Source organism: Trachurus trachurus (assembly GCF_905171665.1).
Source record: "Trachurus trachurus genome assembly, chromosome: 16".
In the NCBI taxonomy this organism is placed as follows: Eukaryota; Metazoa; Chordata; class Actinopteri; order Carangiformes; family Carangidae; genus Trachurus; species Trachurus trachurus.
This window is the reverse complement of record NC_139902.1, coordinates 738465-760861: the sequence shown is the minus strand read 5'-3', so window position 1 is coordinate 760861 and position 22397 is coordinate 738465. Positions and strand designations below refer to the sequence as shown.

At 41.9% G+C, this 22397-nt stretch overlaps 1 protein-coding gene across 1 annotated transcript in view; it reads left to right on the top strand.

The window, feature by feature from the left end:
* Nucleotides 1-22397, top strand: part of cdk14 (cyclin dependent kinase 14) — a 223986-nt gene that overhangs the window by 64027 nt on the left and 137562 nt on the right. Inside the window, exons 3-5 of the mRNA XM_083990071.1 lie at nt 12234-12479; nt 21271-21365; nt 21921-22000. Of these exons, the coding sequence (XP_083846197.1) occupies nt 12234-12479; nt 21271-21365; nt 21921-22000 (421 nt within the window). The remainder of the gene's footprint in view (nt 1-12233; nt 12480-21270; nt 21366-21920; nt 22001-22397) is intronic.

The following is a 22397-nucleotide window of genomic DNA, read 5'->3' as shown; positions in this document are numbered from 1 at the left end:
TAAATGTATGTAAACTGATAGGAGCTGTAGTTACATAAGCTTTGAAAAGACCCACAGCTTAACCTGGCACCTGCACTACAGGTGTTCTCTGGTTCATTAGCAAACAGCAAACAGCAGTGTTCCTCTGCATGTGAAAGACAAAACCACGACAAATGAAGTGACCAGTGAGTCTAAAGGAAGATGGGAGCTTGTATTTTGGTCAATGAATGTTTTACACCATTTCACTGATGATGAGTTTAAAATGTTAGCCTGACCTATGAGTTGCTGTCTGAGTTAGTTGTGTTGTCTGCAGTGGACCAAGGTACCCGCTGCTGTAAGAAGAGCCTCTATCTGGGGCATCAGTGGCTGTGGGATATTTTACTCCACCACATATGATAATTAAAACTCATCCACAGTGTCTTAAGGCTGGTGTTCAAAAACAGCAGCAGAATACTAAAAGGCAGTTATACATTTTTATTTTGCTGGTGCACTTAATGAGAGTGACTTGCAGTGAGGAGTCACATTGGCTTTGACAACAGGCCAATAGAACTCAAGGATATGGAGGAAGTAGGTGGGTGTGCCAAAAAAGAAATTACAATATTTCATCAGAAAATGACCCCTGAAATATATAAAACCTTGCACATTAATTAATCATGTACTTGTGTGGAGACACAGTTTGTCATCACAATAAGTAGGGTTGCTGGATTATGGCAAAAAAATCTTACTCGGTTAATTTGTTCTGGAGACACCATGTGTTAACTGAACTAAAAAAAAATATATATATATATTGAAGTGGAGAATTTGAGCTCCTTTCAGCTAACCGTTTTGGTGTTACTGTCCACCACCTCTTTGTTATGGTTCAGTCACAGCTCTCACCACTGATCTCAGCTCAGGCAGCTGTGGCTGAGGATAGAGCAGCTTGTCCACTGATGCTCCCATCGATCGGCTGCCCGTCATTATCGGCTGATTTGGACCCTTTTTTTCTTGCCGTTATAAAACACACACTGCTACAGCTGTGCAGCCACAGCTGTGCAGCCACGTCCACTGTGCTCTGGCTCAGCTGACTGTTGCTCAGATGGAGGTTAGATCTTCACATATCTCCAGCTGCAGGTGAGGCAAACAGCTGGATTTGGAAAGGAAATTGTATTTTATTTCATATATTAAAATATTTAACATATGTTTTGATCCATCAAATGGAACTGGTTTTGTGTTGCCATATAATATTGGCTTGTTCTTGACAGAACATGTAATGTTTACTTAAGTTTTTTAACACAAATACAAAGTTGTTTGTGGTAGCTACTTAAAGATCTTGATTGTATTTATTTATTCCAGTACAAATGGTTTCACTTCTTTAAGTGGTGCACAAGGCTAGATCATAAATACAGGACATGGAGGATTATTATACTCCCATACATTCTGTGATTGGTGATCGGTATCAGTATCAGTAGATTTATGATTCCTGTGATTGGTAATTGGATCCGGCCCAAAAATGCGGATCACAGCATCGCTATTGTCCACCAATCAGGAGGTCTGTGGTTCGACCCCTGGCTCCTTTATTCCACATGTTGTAGTCTTCTTGGACAAGACACTCAACAAAAAAATACTGCAGATGTGTCACTGGTGTGTGTATAGGGTAAAACACTGGTGCTTTATAATGCGGTCCATTGTAGTCCACCTAGCAGCTATAGCAACCCCTTAGTGCCACTATATGTCACCTGCATCACCACAAAGGTTCAAAAGAAACTTGTTTGCCATGGTGGAACACTGCAGGACATTGAACCAATGCTGTGAATCTGTCCAATATTCATCAGAGACAGTTGAGTTTCCACTTCTCCATATGTGTTAGCCTTGTTTTCATTGTCACTGGTCAAAGATGTAGCAGATAGAACTCCCTCTGACCTCAGAGTATTCAGTGCATGGTTTCTTCACGTTCACCCATCTCTGGCCGAGGCATCGCACAAAACAATGCTGTGTTTGAGGAGGCACCGGCTATTTTTAGTGCAGACACACACACACACATGCACAAATTTATCTGCCACTGAAAAAAAAACACCGAAACAAAGGATTTTACTCTCCAGACAGTGTAGGCTGAAAGAGAGGAGGATGAGGTGTGTTTTTCCAGTGGCTCCTCTGATGTATCGTCTCACTATCATGATGAGGCCGAGGCAAGCCGATAGCCAGGCTTTGTCCGTGTGAAAGGAAATGCGTTGACCCAGCGGGTGAGCCCCTGAACAGGACCAAGTTAACACAGCCGATAGCCTTGAGTTAGCAGAGCACATAAGTAGCCTTTATGGCTGATTAGTCTTTTATGGCCTCTGTGGTTCTTGTCATCATTCAAGCTAATGTCATCAGTAACTACTTCTCTGGAGATAGTTGCATTATCCTGGGCCTGCCCACTGTGATGCTGCCCACTTTGTCCATTAGCCATTTGTATGACAACTGTAAGATAAATCTTAAGTTGTCCCTGTGGGGGCGGATGGAGGCTCAGTGGCGCAGCACAGAATACATGATAGATGGGAAAACAGTGCAGTTTATCACAGTTTGTTTATGTGAGTTCTTGTGTACATTATAGAGGAGGGTAGGGGTGATTAAAGAGGCCGGCGATGTGGCCGATCGATATGGTGTGATTGTATCTGAGCTGAGATTTTCCTCTGTTTGTGGGGCATTCCCATTGTGGTAACAGAGGAGGGGCTGGTGGGGGGGCATCCACATGCTGCCACAGACCTTCCCATCACCCCCGACCAGGAGGCATAGTCACTCTGACTGGTTTTGTTTCAGAGGCTTGTGCTTTTTATGTGAATTTTTTACATTTTATATATTATCTGCATTCATCAGATTTTTCTGCAAATTAAAAATCACTGCTTGCTAAAACTTTTAGCAATGGAATGGTAACTATCAAACCACCAACTCCTGAGGAAAAAACTCAGTGCTCTAAGTGATCCACTTACTCTACAACTTTGGTCCTTTGTGTGTAAACCATGAGCTGAAAGATAACAGAGAGTTCTTACAGTTACTGAGTGTGTTCAAATATTGACTAGTGCAACTTTAAGAACAATTTTCCAGAGGCTTCGATGATATTAAAATTTGAATACCTCAGTATAGTCCAGCATAAGCACTGTGATACAAAAATATTTTTCAGTCTGGAAAATATCTCTCACAGTGAGAATTACTGTGATATTCAAATTATTTATCACCATTAAATATCAGCCCAAGCCTAATTGTACTGGAGTTAACTTCAAAGGGGAAGTGAAACAGTCAGCCAGTTTATCATCGTTTATTCATCAGATTTTCAGTGTACTTTATAATACTTTGTTATTGTATAACTAACACACATTATGAGGAGAAATTAAGGGCTTGGTCATCTTGACAACCTGTGACGTCACAAGGTTGGTTGCCTCCATTGGTAGACAGTGACATACAGTGACAGTGATAGGCAGAGACAGCAGAAATGGAAACTGAGGAGGCACAGGATGAGGGGACAGAAGGGAGACTACTACTTTACTGCTGCTGCATAACAACAAGTTTCACAGGGATAAAGACAATAAAATTCTCTATTTTCATAAACTGTCAGTGAAAAGGAGCCGTAGCCGTCCCACTGCGGTGGGTAGTGGTAGTATTTGATGAGTTTGATGAGGGAAAAGCAGAATACCGTGTGCCTCCGTTGCATTAGCTGAGCAGCTTGTGTCTCTGCCCCGCTGATCTAAAAACAGCTTGCACCGATAATTAAAGGTGATGAACCTACGCCTACGACTATGATGATAGGCAAATTTGCCAAAATGTTGAACTATCACTTTAACTATAGCAGCGATCTGATGTTAACATTAGCATTGACAGTAATGCAACAGTGTTCATCATGAGTCTCAGTCATTTAACCAAACAGCCCCCCCTCTCATCCAGATGATGAGACACATGAGTGTCCACTTAGCCTACATGTTTCTACAACAGCATCCAGCTTGTTTAACCAGAGATCAGTGATACAATCAAGATGGAAAATGACAAACAAACAAACACCTGAAACTCCTCAGCAGAAGCCACAAACCTCCAAGACCTACAGTATCACTGATGATGTGTCCAGGTTGCATCACAAGTTGATGCACGTCATAATAAGTACATTCGTTGTGTTACACAATTTTTAAGTCCACTGAAAATCCATTTACTGAATTCTGTTGAATTGGCTGGCTGTTCCACTTCCCCTTTAAACAGATTGGATGATATGATCTAATTAGCTGATGCAGTTTGAAGCTACACACACATTACACTGTGTAGTTGACTTGGACCATCTCAAACTATCCAGTATGGACCTGCTGCTCACTTACCAGTCTCCCATTACCTCTGAATGAAACCATACACTTTGCATAATGGAGAACATTTTCTATAAATGTCTTCATTAAAGGCATGTGGTATCAGACAGCATTAGCTAGCATGCCCAGTTTTATTTGTCACATGACAAGGTGCATGGGTCAAGGAGCACAGCAGTGATTTGATCATAGTTGTGTTTAACATGACTGATTTAAAAATCAGCATCAGCACCTCCCAAAGCTGCTTCATACGGAGCAACACTCCATATGAACCAGGGGAGGGTGTGTGAATGTTTGAATGGTGAATAGGTGCCATTCAAACACACTCCTGTGCCCACAGAGATCACAGCGTGAATATGCAGAATACACACATCATGGTTTGCCACTTCCAGGTCATAGTATAAGCCTCTTTATCCGTGTGTGTGAGCATCATTGTATGCGTAGATTGATTAGATCAGATGCAGCAGGGAGAGTCTGGGCTGCAGATCATCTGCAGATAATCTGCTCTCTGCTCAGGGATGGAGTTCAGCTCACGTGTTAGTGTGAGTGAGGATGATGGGACAGTAACGGGCTGCTGGAGCTTCCACCATCATGCCTCTGTTCAAAGATCTGACCGCTGGCTGCTGCTGCTGCACTGCACCATGTTCCCACACACCATCATATCTGTGTTGGACGATCATCACAATGATCAGCCATCAGCCTATATGGCAGTAAACCATATAGGCACAAATAGCCATAATAAACCAGTATTATGTGTTGAAACAACACAGGCAGGATTCATGTGTCCCCATTGATGTAGTCACTGTAGTAGTATGTAGAAGTAAATCAGTAGACATAGTCTGTATAGATACAGCTGTGTCCAGAATGTTACAGTATGAAGAGTCAGATGAATGGAAATTGATTGCAAAGTCCCTCTTAACCATAATTATGATATCATTCATTTATAGAACACTTTCAAAAACTACATGAGAAATGTCTTGACTAAGACAGCAAAGAATAAGATCACCATCATAAATGAAAATGTTGTTTTGTCATAAGCAGACATCCATGCAAAAATAATACAATTAAAAAACATGACATTTCAACAGATTTATTAGTGAGTAGAACTTAATCAAGTTTTAATTCTTGTATGAACAATCAATTATTTTACTGAACAACAAAAACATGAATGTTGAGTAAAATATAATTACTTATTGAGGGCCAACCTTCAATTTTGTAAATTTCGGATTTATTCCTGTTTATTCCCATAATACTCCCGTTAATTCCCATGGAAAGTTTCCAACTTTGAAAATTCCCGGAATTTTGCAACTTGTGATTTGTGACAGCGAAAGGCTGTGATCTTGTGCTGCTTTTTTGATGAGCTTGTCTTGCTTTCACAAAATGAAAATCAAAAAGAAAAAAAACCTAAAACAAGTTAAAACAATCACCTCTATAATACCAATACAGAGTCATATTAAAGGGAAACTTTGTTTTTTTTCAACCTGGGCCCTGTTTTCATATGTTTTTCTGTATATGTAAGTGATGGATAATACTTTTTATTGAGGTGGCTCCAGTATTGAGCCGGACAGGCAGCCTGCAGCCCACAACACTCTTCCACGGGGCAAGTGGCTCCCGTCAAAGTTCACCCTGTAAACCTGCATGTTCTTCACACTGACAGGCTCAGATAGTTACAATGAGTGTCTGACAACATACTAGAAAGGAGAAATGAACGTATGTCTCTACCTTTAGCAGGAGGTCGCTGTTTGTTGTGATCTGTGTCCAAATCTCACCACGCTAGAAATCACGTTCTGAAATCTCGCGATAACTTGCGGTAAAACACCGGTGGGGAATAGGTACTGTTACCTGACTGAGGTGAAGAGAGACGACCGGAGCATTTACAAACTGTAACAACAAAATGTTGGGCTGCTCTTCACGCAGCTTTCACAAGTTAGGGCTAACAGTTAGCTGTGCTAAATGGATGCTGACACTCCTGTCGATGCACTACGCCATCACCGTGCCGACCACAGGGTCTGCTGTGACCACTTTGACCGGGTTGACTACTGCCAGTCAAAGAAGAGATGTGCTCAAGGTAGAGACATACGTTCATTTCTACTTTCTAGTATGTTGTCAGACACTCATTGTAACTATCTGGGCCTGTCAGTGTTTGAACTTTGACGGGAGCCACTTGCCCCGTGGTAGAGCATTAGCTGGGCTGCAGGCTGCCTGCCCGGCTCAATACTGCAGCCACCTCAATAAAAGTATTATCCATCACTCACATACAGAAAAACACCAAAGTTTCCCTTTAAGAGAAATAAAGCAAATTGAGGCATTTTCAAAGACAAAAGACAAAAGTATGTTTGCCTTCATAGTTTTTAGCTCCTTTGCCTGAGGATCTCAGAGTTGGTAGTGTTGAGCATGAAGCTCAAGGTTCCAGATAGAACCAGAAGAGCTTCAACAGTGATCACTAAAGTCTTAGAGTCTATAACACACTGGGTGTCAGTGTCAGGAGGCTAAACAGGAGTGATGTGGTTGGGTTAAAAGCCTGGCAGCAGAGTGTTGCTGCTGCTAGTAGCACATAGATAGTCCATGGACCTTAACTTTGGCTGTATTATCTGAATCCCACTGATTGCAGTGAGTGGTACATGTGTTAAAAGAAGCCCTGATACCAGACTGCAGGTGATGTTTGGTGTGTTTGATGCTTCATAATGCAGCGGGGTGCTGGGAGCATCGGCTGCTGTCTGCACAGTGCAGCCGTGTGGACTGCGGCCACTTTTGAATTCACACTCCTCATTTTCACTGAGTCTTCTGGTGACATGTCTCTGTCCTGCTGCTGCTGCTGCTGCTGCAACTCTAATGCAACAGCTGACAAGCAGCAGAAGCTTTAGGCCTTTACTGTAAAACACACCACTTCTGCTTTTATGCACATGTTTTTATTTTATTTTCTTTATTCAATATTGACAATGTAGATGATGCATCCACCCGTTCATCCATCTGTCTGCTCATTACAAGATGCTTTTTCCTGCCAGGGTTATGTAGCAGAACCAATCAGGGCTCTGGTTTGACAGCATTTTATTAAACCTTGTGGAGAATGAAAACATTTCCGTATAAGAAATATACAGCGCTTTTATTTCACCTCTGCTGTGCTGAAGGGTGGGGCTTTCATATTTTATCAGCCCTGTGTGTCAGCCATTAACCCTGTCCTCAATCACCTCCCTTCCCTCTGTGCTGCAGAGCTCTGAAAACTTATGTGCAATAGAAATAGACGCTTGAATAAAACCAGCCCTTCTACTTAGCTTGATTATGTTCATTTTGTCTTCTCTTTCAGTTCTAGTTTTGTACTTCTTTTTAACAGACAAAATGACATTTTTTTTACCAGGAGCAGGTGTGTGGTGGACTGGGATGTCAGAACCACAGAAACACAGGTGATGAAGGAGGCAATAGAAACCAGAAAAGAATAATAAGAAGAGGAGAATTCATGCTCACACACACCTGGGACTCTACTCTAAGGAACATAAGATGGCGGAATGTTCATTCCACGTTCAGGGGTTAAAGGGATAGTTCAACTTTTTTTTATTGCCATAATCCCTATAGTCCAGGTTCATTACCTTTAATTGTTGATGTAACCTGCACATTTGCCATGCTATGAAATAATAACGTGTATGAAGCAAATACTCGGAACTACTTAAATCACTCCGCCCAGCAGCCGTGTCTGGAATGTAGTTCCGGCTACGCATTTGCCTCTAAAACAACTCTGTCTCGTGATGTTCCATTATTATCTCATAGCGTGGTGAATGTGCAGGTCACAACTTGTCCACCAGAGCGTTGTGGAGTTGTTGGATTGTGTATTTGATGAGTTTGATGAGGGAAACCAAGAGATCCCATGAGCCTCCGTTGCGTTAGCTGAGCAGCTCGCGTCTCTGCCCCGCCGATCTAAAAACAGCTTGCACCGACAATTAAAGGTAATGAACCTACTGCACTGATGTTGTTGAACTCCAAGATGCTGTAGTGTTTGCTGTGGAGATTGGTCAGTAAAGCTGCAGCACTAGACTGGCTCTCTTGCTAGACGGCTTCCTTCACAGACTCTGGTTCCAACACCAACACCAGGTCTGCTCAGAGCCAAGTGGTCACAATGTTTCCTGGGAACCTGAGCTGCCACCTGAGCCAGCGGTCCTGAGCGGCCCCTCCAGAGGAGCCGGTCTGACGTGGTAGCTGCACCCCAGCTTTAATGAAGCTGATGGACGGCTCGGTAGTGTGATGTGTTACTGCTGTATTGGATGGCTGCACTGCAGTGAGCATGTGGGGTGTGTTATGGAGACGACCCCTGCCTGCATGCAAACAGGAAACGGTAACCAGGCACAAGTGTGTTTTATAACACTAATGAAGAACAACAATGAAGCATACAGAGGTGTCCAGTTCCAAATGGAGCACAGAGGATGAGCGGAGAACACAAGACCACAACAAACACAGAAAAACAGTTCCCTCTTCATAAAACCATATCATTCACAGAGAGAAATATCCAGTCATGTCACAGAAAGCACACTTTCTAGGAAACCTAACATCTCTCCACACCATTAGGCATGATGGAAATATCATTTACTTTGTGAAAGTTCCTCACTTCCGATATTACCTCAGTACAATTACAGAGGTGTCATCAGTATCAAAAAGGTGCTGAATGACTCCTGCCAGTGTCATGTTATGATGGTAAATGATCAGGGTTGCATAGTTTAGTTAATCAAGTATAATTGATATTACAACACAACACATTCTCCATACTTTCAGGAACATGATTGTTTGGCAAAAGCTCCTTCATAATTTAAAGAGGAACTATGCTACATTTGTATCTTATTTAAACAGCTTTGGAGTAATTCTACACAGATATACAACAGATATACAGTATGATAAATAATGTTATCCATCGCTCTATTGATTGATTTCTTGCTGGTTTGGTTGAAAACAAATGCACATGGTCAGGAGGAGGGTTAGCAGCACGGAGGGAAAGAGACCAGCCTTGCATAGTTCCCCTTTAAAAGGCTCTAAATGCAAAAATTTGTTTAACCTGACATGGCAATCATTCTGTCCAAATAATTGCAACCTGCATATCATATGTAGAGAAAGCAGGGAAAGGCTCGCACACTGGTCAAAAATTGGAATGCCAACCTTGGTGTAAAAACAAAAAGACAGAAACATTTTGGCTCATACAGCCATCCTCAGTCGGCCTAAAAGCCAGTAAACATGTCATTTGACATCCGTTGACTCTTTAGTGGACATTCTATTTTTTGACCAGTGTGTGAGCCTTTCCCTGCTTTCTCTTTCATTTTTTTTTGCATGTCATTTTTTTTTTTTGCACATCATATGTAGCCTGTGGTATTGAAGCACCTGCTCAGATGAATGTAGTGGTACAGGTACAGCACAGTACAGTAGTGGAGTAGTGTACATTGTATATAATTGTTACTGGCTGTGTTCTTTTGGCTGTTGGTCTTCTGTTAGTTATTTCTCATCATTTTCTTATAATTATTGGACTGTAATAGTCATAAGAATAGGAGACTCGGGAGCAGAGTTGTCTGTTGTTGCTCTGTGTTGAAGTGAACTCTGGTGAACTTCCTGTTGTCCTGGCATGTTGAACACCTTGTCCCGACACCACACACTGATACCTGATGGTGCGATAGGTCCTAAATGATGGTATGTGTCTGTTGGTGTTTGTTGTGTTCTCCGTTCCATCTGCTGTCACTGAGGACATGTTTATGGCAGCTCAGCCACCTCATTACCATGTTTGCCTTCAAACTCCTCTTTCATTTTGTATACTTCTCCTCTTTCTTTCTCCAGTGTGTCTTCTGGCCCATTTCTCCTGCTCCCTGGAAGTAAACATGTTCTTCTGTTTCTCCCTCTGCTGGAAGGGTTCCATTTTATTTCCTGCCTGAAATGTTTCTGGTGTGCAGATGAAAAGACAGCGTTATGTTTGATTTTGACGTTTCCAAATCCTGGAAAGACTTTTCTTTAGAGTGAAATTTTCAAACCCCATGTGATTTCAATTCTAACTTGCATTATAACTGTCTTAACCAGCTCTCTTTGTGTCAGTCTTGTTAACTGGTTGTTGGTTAGTAATGTCTGGCAACAGCTAATCTATTTAGATGATTTCTTAGACTATAGGAATTGATTCTTTTGTATTGCCAAATGTGCATTGGAAGTAAAAAGTAACAAAAAAAAAAGGGAAATATATATATATATATATATATATAGAGAAAAAAAACACGATGGCAACATCGAACATATTGGAAATAACAATTTGATGGATTTCCACACAGTTTGGGTACTGGACATTTTGAGGACACAAATTGATGATTTGATTGATATTTATGTCACTAATTACTGTATTCAATCAGATTCTTTATTGATTAACTGAAAAAAACAGGCCAACTGTTTTATTATCTGAGTCGGAGGTGCAGAGGGAGAAAAGCAAGATGTGACTCAGGTGCAGGAGCTCTGTTTTCATCAAGGATTTTTCAGCCCATGAAGAAAATCTGCAAAGTGCCTGTGTGGCACTAATGTTATTAGAAGTGTAATATTTTCCCTCGGTAATGGATGTTTGGTGGCTTAGTGCTGGTGCAGAGCCCTCAGAAAGAAGCTTCAGCATGTTGACACTGACGTCATCCCTCTCTGTGAAAGGAAGCTCCACTTTGTGCTGCTCCTTCCTCCTTGTCACAAGTTTCTAGCAGCACCAGTTTGTCATTATGTTGCATCAGTTAAAGGGATAGAAAACTGTTTTTCCTGCACTTTGAAGGGCTGGAAAAAATTATATTATAGCGATCAATGGAACTGTGTATTTTTTTTCAGGTAAAACCTCTTTTAGGCCGTGAAAATAGGCCGTTTCCTTGGGTCCATTCACAACACTGTATGTTGTAAATCTCTGGGCAGGGCTATGGGCTGGCGTTGCTAACGGGAGGAGTGCAGAGAGTCTTCTACTGCAATTAAAGTACTTAGGGGCTATTTGTAGATCATACAACCCCACTTTAAAAAAATGATACCATCCCTTTAAAGTGTAGAGGTTCCATGTGTCTGAGCTCAGGAGGTTATTGCATTGGCGCAATAAGTTAACAAAGAAAATAAACAAATAAGCATCTAATTACTGTCAGATCTGTTGTGCTTCTTTTGAATAGTGAAGAGTGACAGCAGGCAAAAATGAATAAATGCTAAATTTATGTTTGGTCCTATTTAAAACCCAAAGCCCAGGCCTTTTGTTTCATCTAAAATTAGTGCCACAGTGAGGGGAGTGTGTGTTGTGTGAAAAGCTCCAGTGTGTCCAATGAAACCTGGCCCAAGTTAAAGAACAGGCCCGCGAGCTGCAAGATGACTCCTGCTTGTGTATTAGAGTAATTAGAAGTTCTTCCTGCAGGGGAGCCCGGCCCTAAATATTTAATCTGAAGGGAGCTGTGGCAAAACATGTCATGCCGTCCTGCGTCCTTTGTGTAGAGTAGACAGACACAGTCCAGCACGGCGGAGCAGCAGCTGCTGAGGTGCGTTGTGTTGTGTTGCGTTGGGGAAATAGATGAGGAGCGTGGAGGGCCGTGCGTGTGCCCGGCGGGCTTGTCGGAGACAATCTGAAGCACAATTGCGTGGATGTGAAGATGCGTGTCGGAGATATGGTGGAATTGTGTGAAAGTACTGTAGACAGCCGGCTGTGTGTGTGTGTGTGTGTGTGTTTGTGTGTGTGTTTGTGTGTGTGCAGTAGAGCTGACGGAGGCTGGAGCTGTTTTGATCAGAGAAGAGAGAGATGGAGATAAAAGACTCTCATCTTAGCAGTGAGGTAGCAGCAGAGCTCTGCAGGGAGGGAGAGACCCAGGCTGACAGCCAGATGAAAAACACAAGACGGGGGCACAGTCAGTTTTTGGCTGAACACTGGTAATCACAGATGGATTTTTTTTTCTCCTTTAATGCTCACTTTTATCTCCTTTTCTTCTTCCTCTTCCTTCTTTTTGACAGATATGTGTCACAAAGATGTCCACACGCAGCTGCCAGGGAACGGACTCGGTCATCAAGCCCCTGGATACCATTCCTGAGGACAAGAAGGTGAGAGTTCAGCGCACGCAGAGCGGCTTTGACCCCTTCGAGAAGCCCGCCAGCCAGGTGAAGAGGGTCCACTCTGAGAACAATGCCTGCATCAACGCCAAAAGTTCATCCGCCGGCAAGGAGTCGCCCAAACTGCGCCGTCACTCCAGCCCCAGCTCTGTAAGTCCTGTACACCACAACACAACACAACACAACACAACACAACACAACACAACACAGGCAGACTGGTCTCACACCAAGGGAATGTGATACCTTGTTTCATTTCTTCAGCTGCTACAGTTCATGTTCACACACGTTTGTTTTCACTCTGGTCCAAAATGCTGCACCGAAAAGAAAAATACATTGTAGGTCATGTTTACATGAGTCCTGATTGTCAAAATAACAGTAAGGCTACATGTAGGCTAATACACGATTACGAGGTTATTTTATTTCATATCGTTTGTCACTCTCTGCTAAGAAGAGGTTTTGAAAATGAGGCGTGGCTACAGGAGCCTTTATAGCTCAAACTTGTGGCCCACAGCAGGCAGCTGGTGTGGACCGAGGTCTGGCCACCATCACATAACAACTGTCTGACTGTTGCTGTTTCCACACCGACCCAAACGCACCTCACTCTGACCTATAGGGGTGTAGCTACAGCCAGTGCACTAGTCAGATTCGTATTCGGGTTTTTAAAAAAAACTTTGGATTCGTATTTGGGAAGAAACTGGAAGTGGGCGCACTGACTTCAGCCGAGTTAGTGCTACACCGAGCTAGCCGGCTAACTTCCGCTTTAGCTCTGGGCTAACTAGAACAGGAATAAAATAATTTAATGGTGCGGCTCTTCTAGACTTTCCAAACATAATCGGACTGAATGGATCAGATTCTGGTAGTGAAACCAGTCTTACTAATCATTTTTAAAAAAAATGATCCAGCGTTTTATAGCCGCTTCTTTTCCCATTATTGTCTATGAGAAAAATGCTAAGTTGTTGAACGGTGACCCTGGAAGTATCGGTGAGCACTTCCTGTCTACTGTGATGTAATGCATGCAGGGAGTTGCTGTTTCTTAGCAACCCTAACGTGAACTAGACACAAATGAAACAGGGTGGCAGCACTGAAACTCAGTGCTGCCTGCTGGTGTTTGGCGCTCTACTGGTGTTGTGCTTCTATGACGGCACACCAACGTTAAGGTGCATTAGCGCCACCTACTGTGTTGGAGTGTGAACCAGAATCACCTGGTTATGTTGCTGTTGCTGATCCAAACGTTTCTTTTTCTTTAGGAAAAAGCTCCCGAATAATGAGGAGAAACTCCGGACAGCAAAACTATTCGAGATCAAAGCATTATTCGTGTACTTCCGAATATGTATTTGGGTTCGGGTACACCCCTACTCTGACCTAAACGCTGCCTGTGTGGAAAAACCCTTAGTTTGCACTGTTCTGTGTGTGTGTGTGTGTGTGTGTGTGTGTGTGTGTTCACTTTACTCCGTCTACAATTCCGCACAGTAGCCAAACTTCTCTGTGTGAAGCCTTAGAAAGTAAGTGATTATCTTGATGACCTGACTGATATAGTATTATAGGGATGAGAGTATTGTGTAGGTTATAAAATATGTCTCATGAACTGGCAAACAAGATTTCTGATGCTGAACGCAGTCACATTATTGTTTGGACAGGTCTAGGGCTGCAACAATTAATCTATTAACTATTAACTATATATATAACTATATAACTATTTTGATAATCGAATAATCAGTTTGAGTCGTTTTTTAAAGTAAAAAGTCAAAATTTTCTGATTTCAGCTTCTTAAATGTGAATATTTGTTCCTTTGTGACAATAAACTGAGTCTCTCTTTGGTTTGTGGACAAAACAAGACATTTGAGGACGCCATCTTGTGATTTGGGAAACACTGATTTTTGACATTTTTAAATTTTTTTTAAACATTTTACTGACCAAACAACTAATCGATTAATCCTTTAAATAATCAACAGATTAATCGATGATGAAAATAATCGTTGGTTGCAGCCCTAGACAGGTCGCTGCTAGTCAAGAAACAGCTAGTCAGGAAACAGTTCCAGAGAGTAACACTCTCCCCCAAAGCAGAGAAGAGGAGGACGGAAGGTTCTGCTGATGCTCTCTGTTTGGGTTGAGGCTGAGCAGCTGGTCCACAGTTGGATTAGGCTTCCCATGTTTTATAGTGCAGGTCTGTCTTTGTGGACCCACAGTGGACTGGTCTAACTCGACATGACATGTCACCTCCCACTGAGCGAACACAGTGTGGCAGAGGTCAATCAATATTCACAGAGGTCCACTCCACCAAATTTCTCAATTTCCTCCTTGTGATTAAATGTTCTCTTTTCATTTCAAGGCTAATAAAAACTAGAATCACACAGCAGAGCCTTTAATAATTTGCATCGTAGAACAAAGTGTTTGATTTTACAATAACGACATAAAGAGGGGAGCTTCGTTTAACTCGTGTCTCATTTCTCTATAAGCAATCTTCTGCTCTTGACAGCTGAACAGCTTTGACACTTGGTTTAGCCCACCTACCCACTCTCTCACTGACTTCATGGCTGTGTTTATCTCACTCAGCAGCTCCAGGCCCAGGGACTGGCTGAGCAGCCTCATGTGACCAGAGCTGTAAAGCCTGGAAGAGCTGCCTCCGCTAAAATAGAAACACTCAATATTTAATAATTCTCAATAATTCAAAGCTGAGGAGTATGACATGGCTCCTGTAAACCAGTCAAGTTAAAGTGTTAATACCAGATCCATCTGATGGATTAACGGCTTCAGACTGAAGCAGAACCCCTCACCTCACTGACACAGAGACACAGAAATACATCAATACATGTAGAAAAAGATGTGAACAAATCAAAGTAAAAATACAGAAATTAATGAATGAATGAATAAGAGTAAAAATGAAAGAACAGGGGTGCCGTTTGGCTTGGTGGGTGGAGCAGAGGCTACGGGCCTTTATGCAGCCGGCCCCAATTCGAATCCCGCATTGGGTGGCCCTTTGCTGCGTGTCATTCCCCCTCTATCTGCCTCCCCATTTACTGTCTCTCTCTACTGACCTGTCAGTTAAATGCAAAAAAGCCCCAAAATATACTTAAAAAAAAGAAAAAGAAAGAAAGAATAAATGAATGAATGCAACAAATAAGTTCCCATACATTGTCAGAGATGTTGCTATCATGTATGTATGTTAATGTTAGTACAGGTAGTGGAGTGAAGCAGTAGAGTGGGAGTGGGTTTGGTCTCTGTTCATTCAGTCATGTGTTATATAATTATACTCTGTGAAGATGTTGGTGATTTTCCTGCCCTGCTGTAAAAAGCTGTGTGTAGATGTAGCTCTCCTTGGATTCATCAGTGCTTTTATCTGATTGTGTATCATGGGAAGTATCTGTTACAGTAAGTAACGCTTCAACACTTATTTAAAGACTGAGGGTTTTCAAATGCTGTCAAAGTGCCAGTTACTTGCTGTTGTTCTCAGGTGTTTGTTTTGGCATCTGAGCTGTTAATCTCCTCTCCATCACAAGCACTTCCACAGCCTGCTTTCCTTCTATTACAACAATGCACGTGTGTCTTAGTTTGACAGGGAGAATACATCTGAATGAGCAATTAAACTGAAAATCTTCAGATTCCTTCTTTTAGACCTAAAATGTTAGGAAAATACAGCCCCAAGTTGAATTTGCCAGGAATTGTCCTTTAAACTCGCTCACCCATAAAAGACGAGCTAACCCACTTGCCAAGTGGTCATTGACCTCTTGGTGAAACGGTTAGCATCGCCGCCCGCGGTGTGGCAGGCCAGACAACATCGGCCACACTAATGCTAACTCCATCATTGTTGCTCATCAAAAGTAACATTTCCACAACGTCCATCGTTGAAGAGAAGAGCAACAAGCTGCAGTCAGAGCAGTGGAGCTGTGTCCACTCCAACCACAGAAGAAACCAAAAAAAAAAAAAATCAAAGAAAAAAGATGAAATATTTCATTTGTATATAAAACCACATCCCTTATATCATTGTTAAAGGTCAACCAGAGGGCTAAGTGGTCCAACCACATTGTATTTGTAGTGCATTGCCCCCAAATCAATCTGTGGTTCTAAATCTCATCAATCTGAAAGTGTCTCTCCAGAGCTCTGCTGAGAACGAGCCATTTCTGTGTCTGCACCTTGAAATGCAAATGCGATGTGTAAACCACGTCCATGCACACCTGTGGTTTTCACTATCGCTGCTGTGTGCCAATGTTGACATTAGTGTAGAAATAGAGATGGGCGATGATGTCCGAATGATGGAATAAAAAAAAATTGGATAGTTTCTGAGACGATCATCTTGTCTGAAAAAAATGTAAATGTTCCTTTTTTACTGTAGCAGAAGGAGAAACATGGAGAGACTCCTACAGCCACAGGAACACATCTAACCACTTTTGCACAATATGGGCCCTTTAATGAAAGTAAATGATGATTTGACTGCTTGGCCTTGACTTCACTCAGACTTGTTGTGTTTCTCAGGTGTTGTGCTTTGCCAGCTGAGCTCTTCTCTTCTTCTGCTTTTGAAGCACATTTACAGCCTGTTTTCCCTCACATGCCTAATTGAAGCCTGTTTACAAACAAAGTCATTTTCTTAATCATGCAAATGCGATTTTCAGGTTTTTATACATATGTGGCTCCTTTTTAATTGGGCTCCCAATGTGAGCAGCCTAATGAATGTGTGCACAAATAAGATTGAATAAGTGTGATATGAGGCTTGACTGATTGCCTGCCAGCATCGCTGCCAGACACTAATGAACTGTTACCATGATTATGAAAATGTGTAAATTGTCCCTTTCATGGTCTTATTGTTGGGTTACAACCGGCTCTCTCACACATTTCACACAGTGGGTATAATAGGTCTGAATCCTGTAGTCACTCAGCTACAGTAACTCAGCTCTGCCCACTCAAAAGCCAGCACAGACTCTGGGGCCGCTGCAGGCCTCTTATTGGTCGTCAGAGCTGACCTTTGCTTTTCCTGCTGCTCATGGTAAATATCACAGCAGGACAGGTTTACAGTACAAACAGACGTAGTGGATGGTGACTCACTGAACATCAGAGTCACATTTAAACATTTCATAAAAGAAGATGTTCAATAGATGTCAGGCAGGTTGGATAAAGTTTTCTGTACATGATGATATCAAATGAAATTGTTGAAATTGTGTCATCATACAAATACTTGGGGAGCTTTTTTGACGAGCATCTCAAATTCGATGTAAACACAGATTTTATAGTGAAGCGAGGACAACAGAGAATTCATCTTCTCAGGAAACTAAATTCTTTCTCTGTCAGGCCTGTTATACTCTGTCGTTTTTATCCAACATTTATTGAGAGCTTTATGTGTTTTTCCTTTATTTGTTGGTTTCATTGTCTTTCAGTCAAAGACAGAAACAGTCTGACTAGTATTGTTAATTCCTGCTCTAAGATTACCGGAGTGAAACTAAGAGACTTAAGTTCCTTCTGCAACTAGCAAATCCTCTGAAAAGCAGAGAGCAGTTCAGCCTCCCAGAGCCAGGTCCTTGTGGGTGAATTGTCTCTGTTGCCTTCAGGGCCGTCATGCCCTTCCTATGTGTAAAACAAATCGCTTCTCTAAATCATTCGTCCCCTCTGCACTCAGACTTTTAAATTCTGCATAGGGTTTTTATTATTTTCTTTTCTTAATTATTAAGCAATGTGGTTTGTAAATTATCACAAGCTTTTATATTATTATCCATTCTAAGCTCCATGTGGTCTGATGTGTGTTGTATTGACTATTTATTGTGGGCCATGTAGGCTATATGAACCACGACAACCTGCTGCTCAAAATGAATTGTCCCTTGTGGGGTTAATAAAGTTGTTTGAATTGAACTGAATTTAAATGAAATGAAGACAAAATTTGAGATGTCTTCTCTTCTCTTATCAAATCATTATAAGATGATGTGATGTCATCAACACATTACAGCTACCAACCTCACATTTCTCCAGTTTAAGAGTTGATGGAGGTAGGTCAGAGTACCGTATGGTTTCAAAGTCCATTCTTTGGTCAGTGCAGTGTGTGTGAGTTGTGATGTAAGGTTGTCTTCGACTCAATGAGAATTCAAACTTCACTCTGCGTTGTTTAAAGGGATAGTTCACCCAAAATTGAAATTGCACTCATTATCTACTCCCCCTCATGTGGACTAAGGGCTGGGAGAAGTTTCAGAGTCCTCCGTGGCTTCTCTGAGTTACAGGGGGTCTCGGCGTAGCAGTGCATGTCCATATAACGGTTGCAAATGGATACCAACTGTCTTCGTAACAAAAAGACACACCAAAAAACATGTATGTAATGTCCGTCTTGTATTGAAGCCCTGAAATGCGAAATTGTCCCGAAAAAAATTAAATAAGTCTATATTTCCGCTACAAACAAGCTTGAAATATAGCCTTTTTTTTTTTCGGGACAATTTCTCATGTCGGGGCTTCAATACAAGACGGACATTACATACATGTTTTTTGGTGTGTCTTTTTGTTACGAAGACAGTTGGTATCCATTTGCAACCGTTATATGGACATGCACTGCTACGCCGAGACCCCCTGTAACTAATTTTCAATTTTGGGTGAACTATCCCTTTAAATACACCCAAGAGCGCCATGTTATTTACTGACTAATATTATAACATAATTGGCATTAGGGTGTGATAATACTACTGATTTGCTGGTCCCACTATTGAATTCCTGGAGGAGATGGAGCTAATAGAGCTACAGAGTCTGACACATCCTCACAAACATCAGTGTGAAGATGCTTCTTTTTTTCCTAGTTGTGGTTTTGTTGCTTGATTGAAAACATCCTCTCATGTTTAGGTGTTTGATTTGTCATTGTACCCAGTTCAAAGTCAGAACCAGGCTGTCGTAGTGTACACTAGTAGAGACAAAGAGCATCTTTTCAGCTCCAGGTCGGAGGCTCCTATTGAATCACAAGGCTGTGTGTGTGTTTTAGTTTGGCAGCCATGTTTCTCATGTGGCGCTCTGGAACAGACTGAGTGAGCTCCACTTGACACAGACTGAGATTAACAAAGCTGCCTGTCACCGCCTCAGATACACCAGGTTGAAGGACCAGAACACACAGAGGACTGGACCGCCCACACAGGGCTCACCTCTCACACTCACAGAAATTGAGTTTATACTGCACCTCAGTATCCAACAAATTACTCACCCAAACATGCAGGCCTGACACAAGACCTTTGTTTTTTTATGAAAACATGGAAAGTAATGGTTGGATGTATCTGAATTAAAGTTCACACATGGAATACCCGCTAGAGCAACACGTACAGAGAGATATTATTTATTACTGCTTGTGTTGTTGACAACCAGAGACGTGAGAAAAAAAAGCAAAAAGCAACAAGGTCCTCCATGTTGTCAGCAGGTGAAAAGAACTGCAAAGAATGAAAAACATATAGCTTTTACAGTAACAACCTCTGAACTGCTGGAAATGAATGTTATACTGTTGTTGTCCATATGTGGAAAAAAGACAAAGGAGGAATTCAATTCAGTTTCTTGTCCTTGGACAGAAATCACCATAAAAGAGCAGCAGGACACACTAACTATACATTTGCATCTTTTTGGAAACTCTTGACTTTTCCTCCAGACAATTAGTATGTGACTCCACATCACTATGACGGACTCTTACTTTGAAGCAGAGCTCTTAGATAATTGTGTGAACTTTCCTCACTTTTGAAAATGTGACATACTGTAGCACACAGTGTGTTGATGACAGGACAGAAGCCAACAGACAGCTCCTTCACTCACTCATGTCTCAACCTGTCAGACATGTCTGTCCTGATGATGCTTCACTAGAAACGGCCTATTTTCATGGCCTAAAAGAGGTTTTACCTGAAAAAAAAAACACAGTTCCATTGTTCGCTATAATATAATTTTTTCCAGCCCTTCAAAGTGCAGGAAAAACACAGTTTTTATTTGGAGCTAACCAACTGCTGATCGGCGGGCACTAACCCTGGGCGGAGGGATACGTGAGTTGGTTAGGTCCAAATAAAAACTGTGTTTTTCCTGCACTTTGAAGGGCTGGAAAAAATTATATTATAGCGAACAATGGAACTGTGTTTTTTTTTTCAGGTAAAATCTTTTTTAGGGGTCGTGCGTGGCGCAGTAGTTAAGGCGGCCACCCCATGTAGAGGCTACAGTCCTCAACGCAGGCGTCCCCGGTTCGAATCCCGCGTCGGGCAGACCTTTGCTGCATGTCATTCCCCTTCCCTCTGCCTCCCCCTTTCCTGTCTATCTCACTATGTGCTGTCCAATAAAGGCAAAAAGCCAAAAAAATATATATAAAAGGCCGTGAAAATAGGCCGTTTCTTTGGGTCTGTTCACAACACTGTATGTTGTAAATCTCTGGGCAGGGCTATTATGGGCTGGCGTTGATAACGGGAGGAGTGCAGAGAGTCTTCTTCTGCAATTAAAGTACTTAGGGGCTATTTGTAGATCATACAACCCCACTTTAAAAAAATGCTACTATCCCTTTAAAAGCAAGTACTCTGGTAGGCTACTTTAACTCAGCTAAAGACTTAACTGAACAACTTTTACTTGTATATTTGACCAAAACTATCCATGAGGTTATATGGAGTAATGGAGATATGGACTTTTGTGTACTAAATATAAAAACATAGAACATGTCATCTGTGTCAGTGAATCCCAAAGCAGGTAACAGTTAGACTAGTTAGCGGTTAAAAGTCATTATTACATGAAGACTTAGTGAAATTCTGTTTCCTTCTCTACAGTGACATCACACCTCTCTGACATTCATTCATTTATTTTTCAATATTTGATTTTTGATTTTTGAAGAACAAAGTTACAGTTACAAACTGACACAACATAATCAAATCAGGGGAAAAATCAGTGTCCAGATTTTAATATCACTCACAGACATCTCCCGTCGTCAGAGATCCTGAATTCATCTGTTCATATGTCTCCTCTCTCTCCCCCTCAGCCCACAAGCCCCAAGTTTGGAAAAGCAGATTCCTATGAGAAGCTGGAGAAGCTGGGAGAGGGCTCATACGCTACAGTTTACAAAGGAAAGAGCAAGTAAGTAGTGCGTGCATGTCAAATCACTGTCTAATCCACTCTGTCTTCTTGATAGATAAGAGCCACTCATGCAGACAGTGAATATTACAGTTAGACAAAAAGCTGGAGCAGAATATGAATGGAATGGAAAAGCAATAACAGCTGCAGACTATAGATTGATGCATGTTTGGGACTTAATACATTTCTTTAGCGTGACTGTTTTATGCATTGATTCAATGGTTTTTTTATGCTTTGGTGCTTTTCTTTCAGGTTTTACTAATTAAATCCCAGGAAATGAAGTTCACACACTGTAAACGTGTGAAACTCCACACACTCTAATCTTCTCAGTAATGATGTTATTTTGCTTTGCTCCTCACTACAACAGCTTTGATTGGTGAGCTGTAATCCCGTGGCCTTGTACCGGAGTCTCACTCCGCTGCTGCTAAATTACATTTCATCGACTTCACAATCCTCACTCTTCTTCAGCTTCACTGGTTTTTAATAGAATCTTTTATTATGTCACCAAAACAGCAGATTTCCATACTCTGTCTGTCCTCTCCTCCGTGCTGTTTCCAGGGTGAATGGGAAGCTGGTGGCTCTGAAGGTGATTCGTCTTCAAGAGGAAGAAGGAACGCCCTTCACAGCCATAAGAGAAGGTGAGATGTCTATCAGCGATCAGGGAGAACCTCAGGCACAGATCATGTTCAACTGGGCTCACATCACACCCACTATTTACGATCTTGATACAGTCCAAGTATCTCAAGGGGACTTCTTAAAGGGACAACGAGGAGTTTTGGAAAAGCCAAGTGTTTTCACACTACATTTATGAGCCTCCTCGCGCACTGTGAAATTCTTTGACCGGCGCAAGACAGACTCATGTTTTCATTCATCAAGAATTAAAGCAGAAGTAACCGATCCGGTCGTTTTGGTTAACTTCGTTAGTTAGCAGCCCCCGCCCTCGTCATGGATCTATTGGTCCTCGTCCCTACGTCACCACATTCACACGCATCTCTTGGCTGCACACACAGCCCTTCATGCCGTTCTATCTCCTCA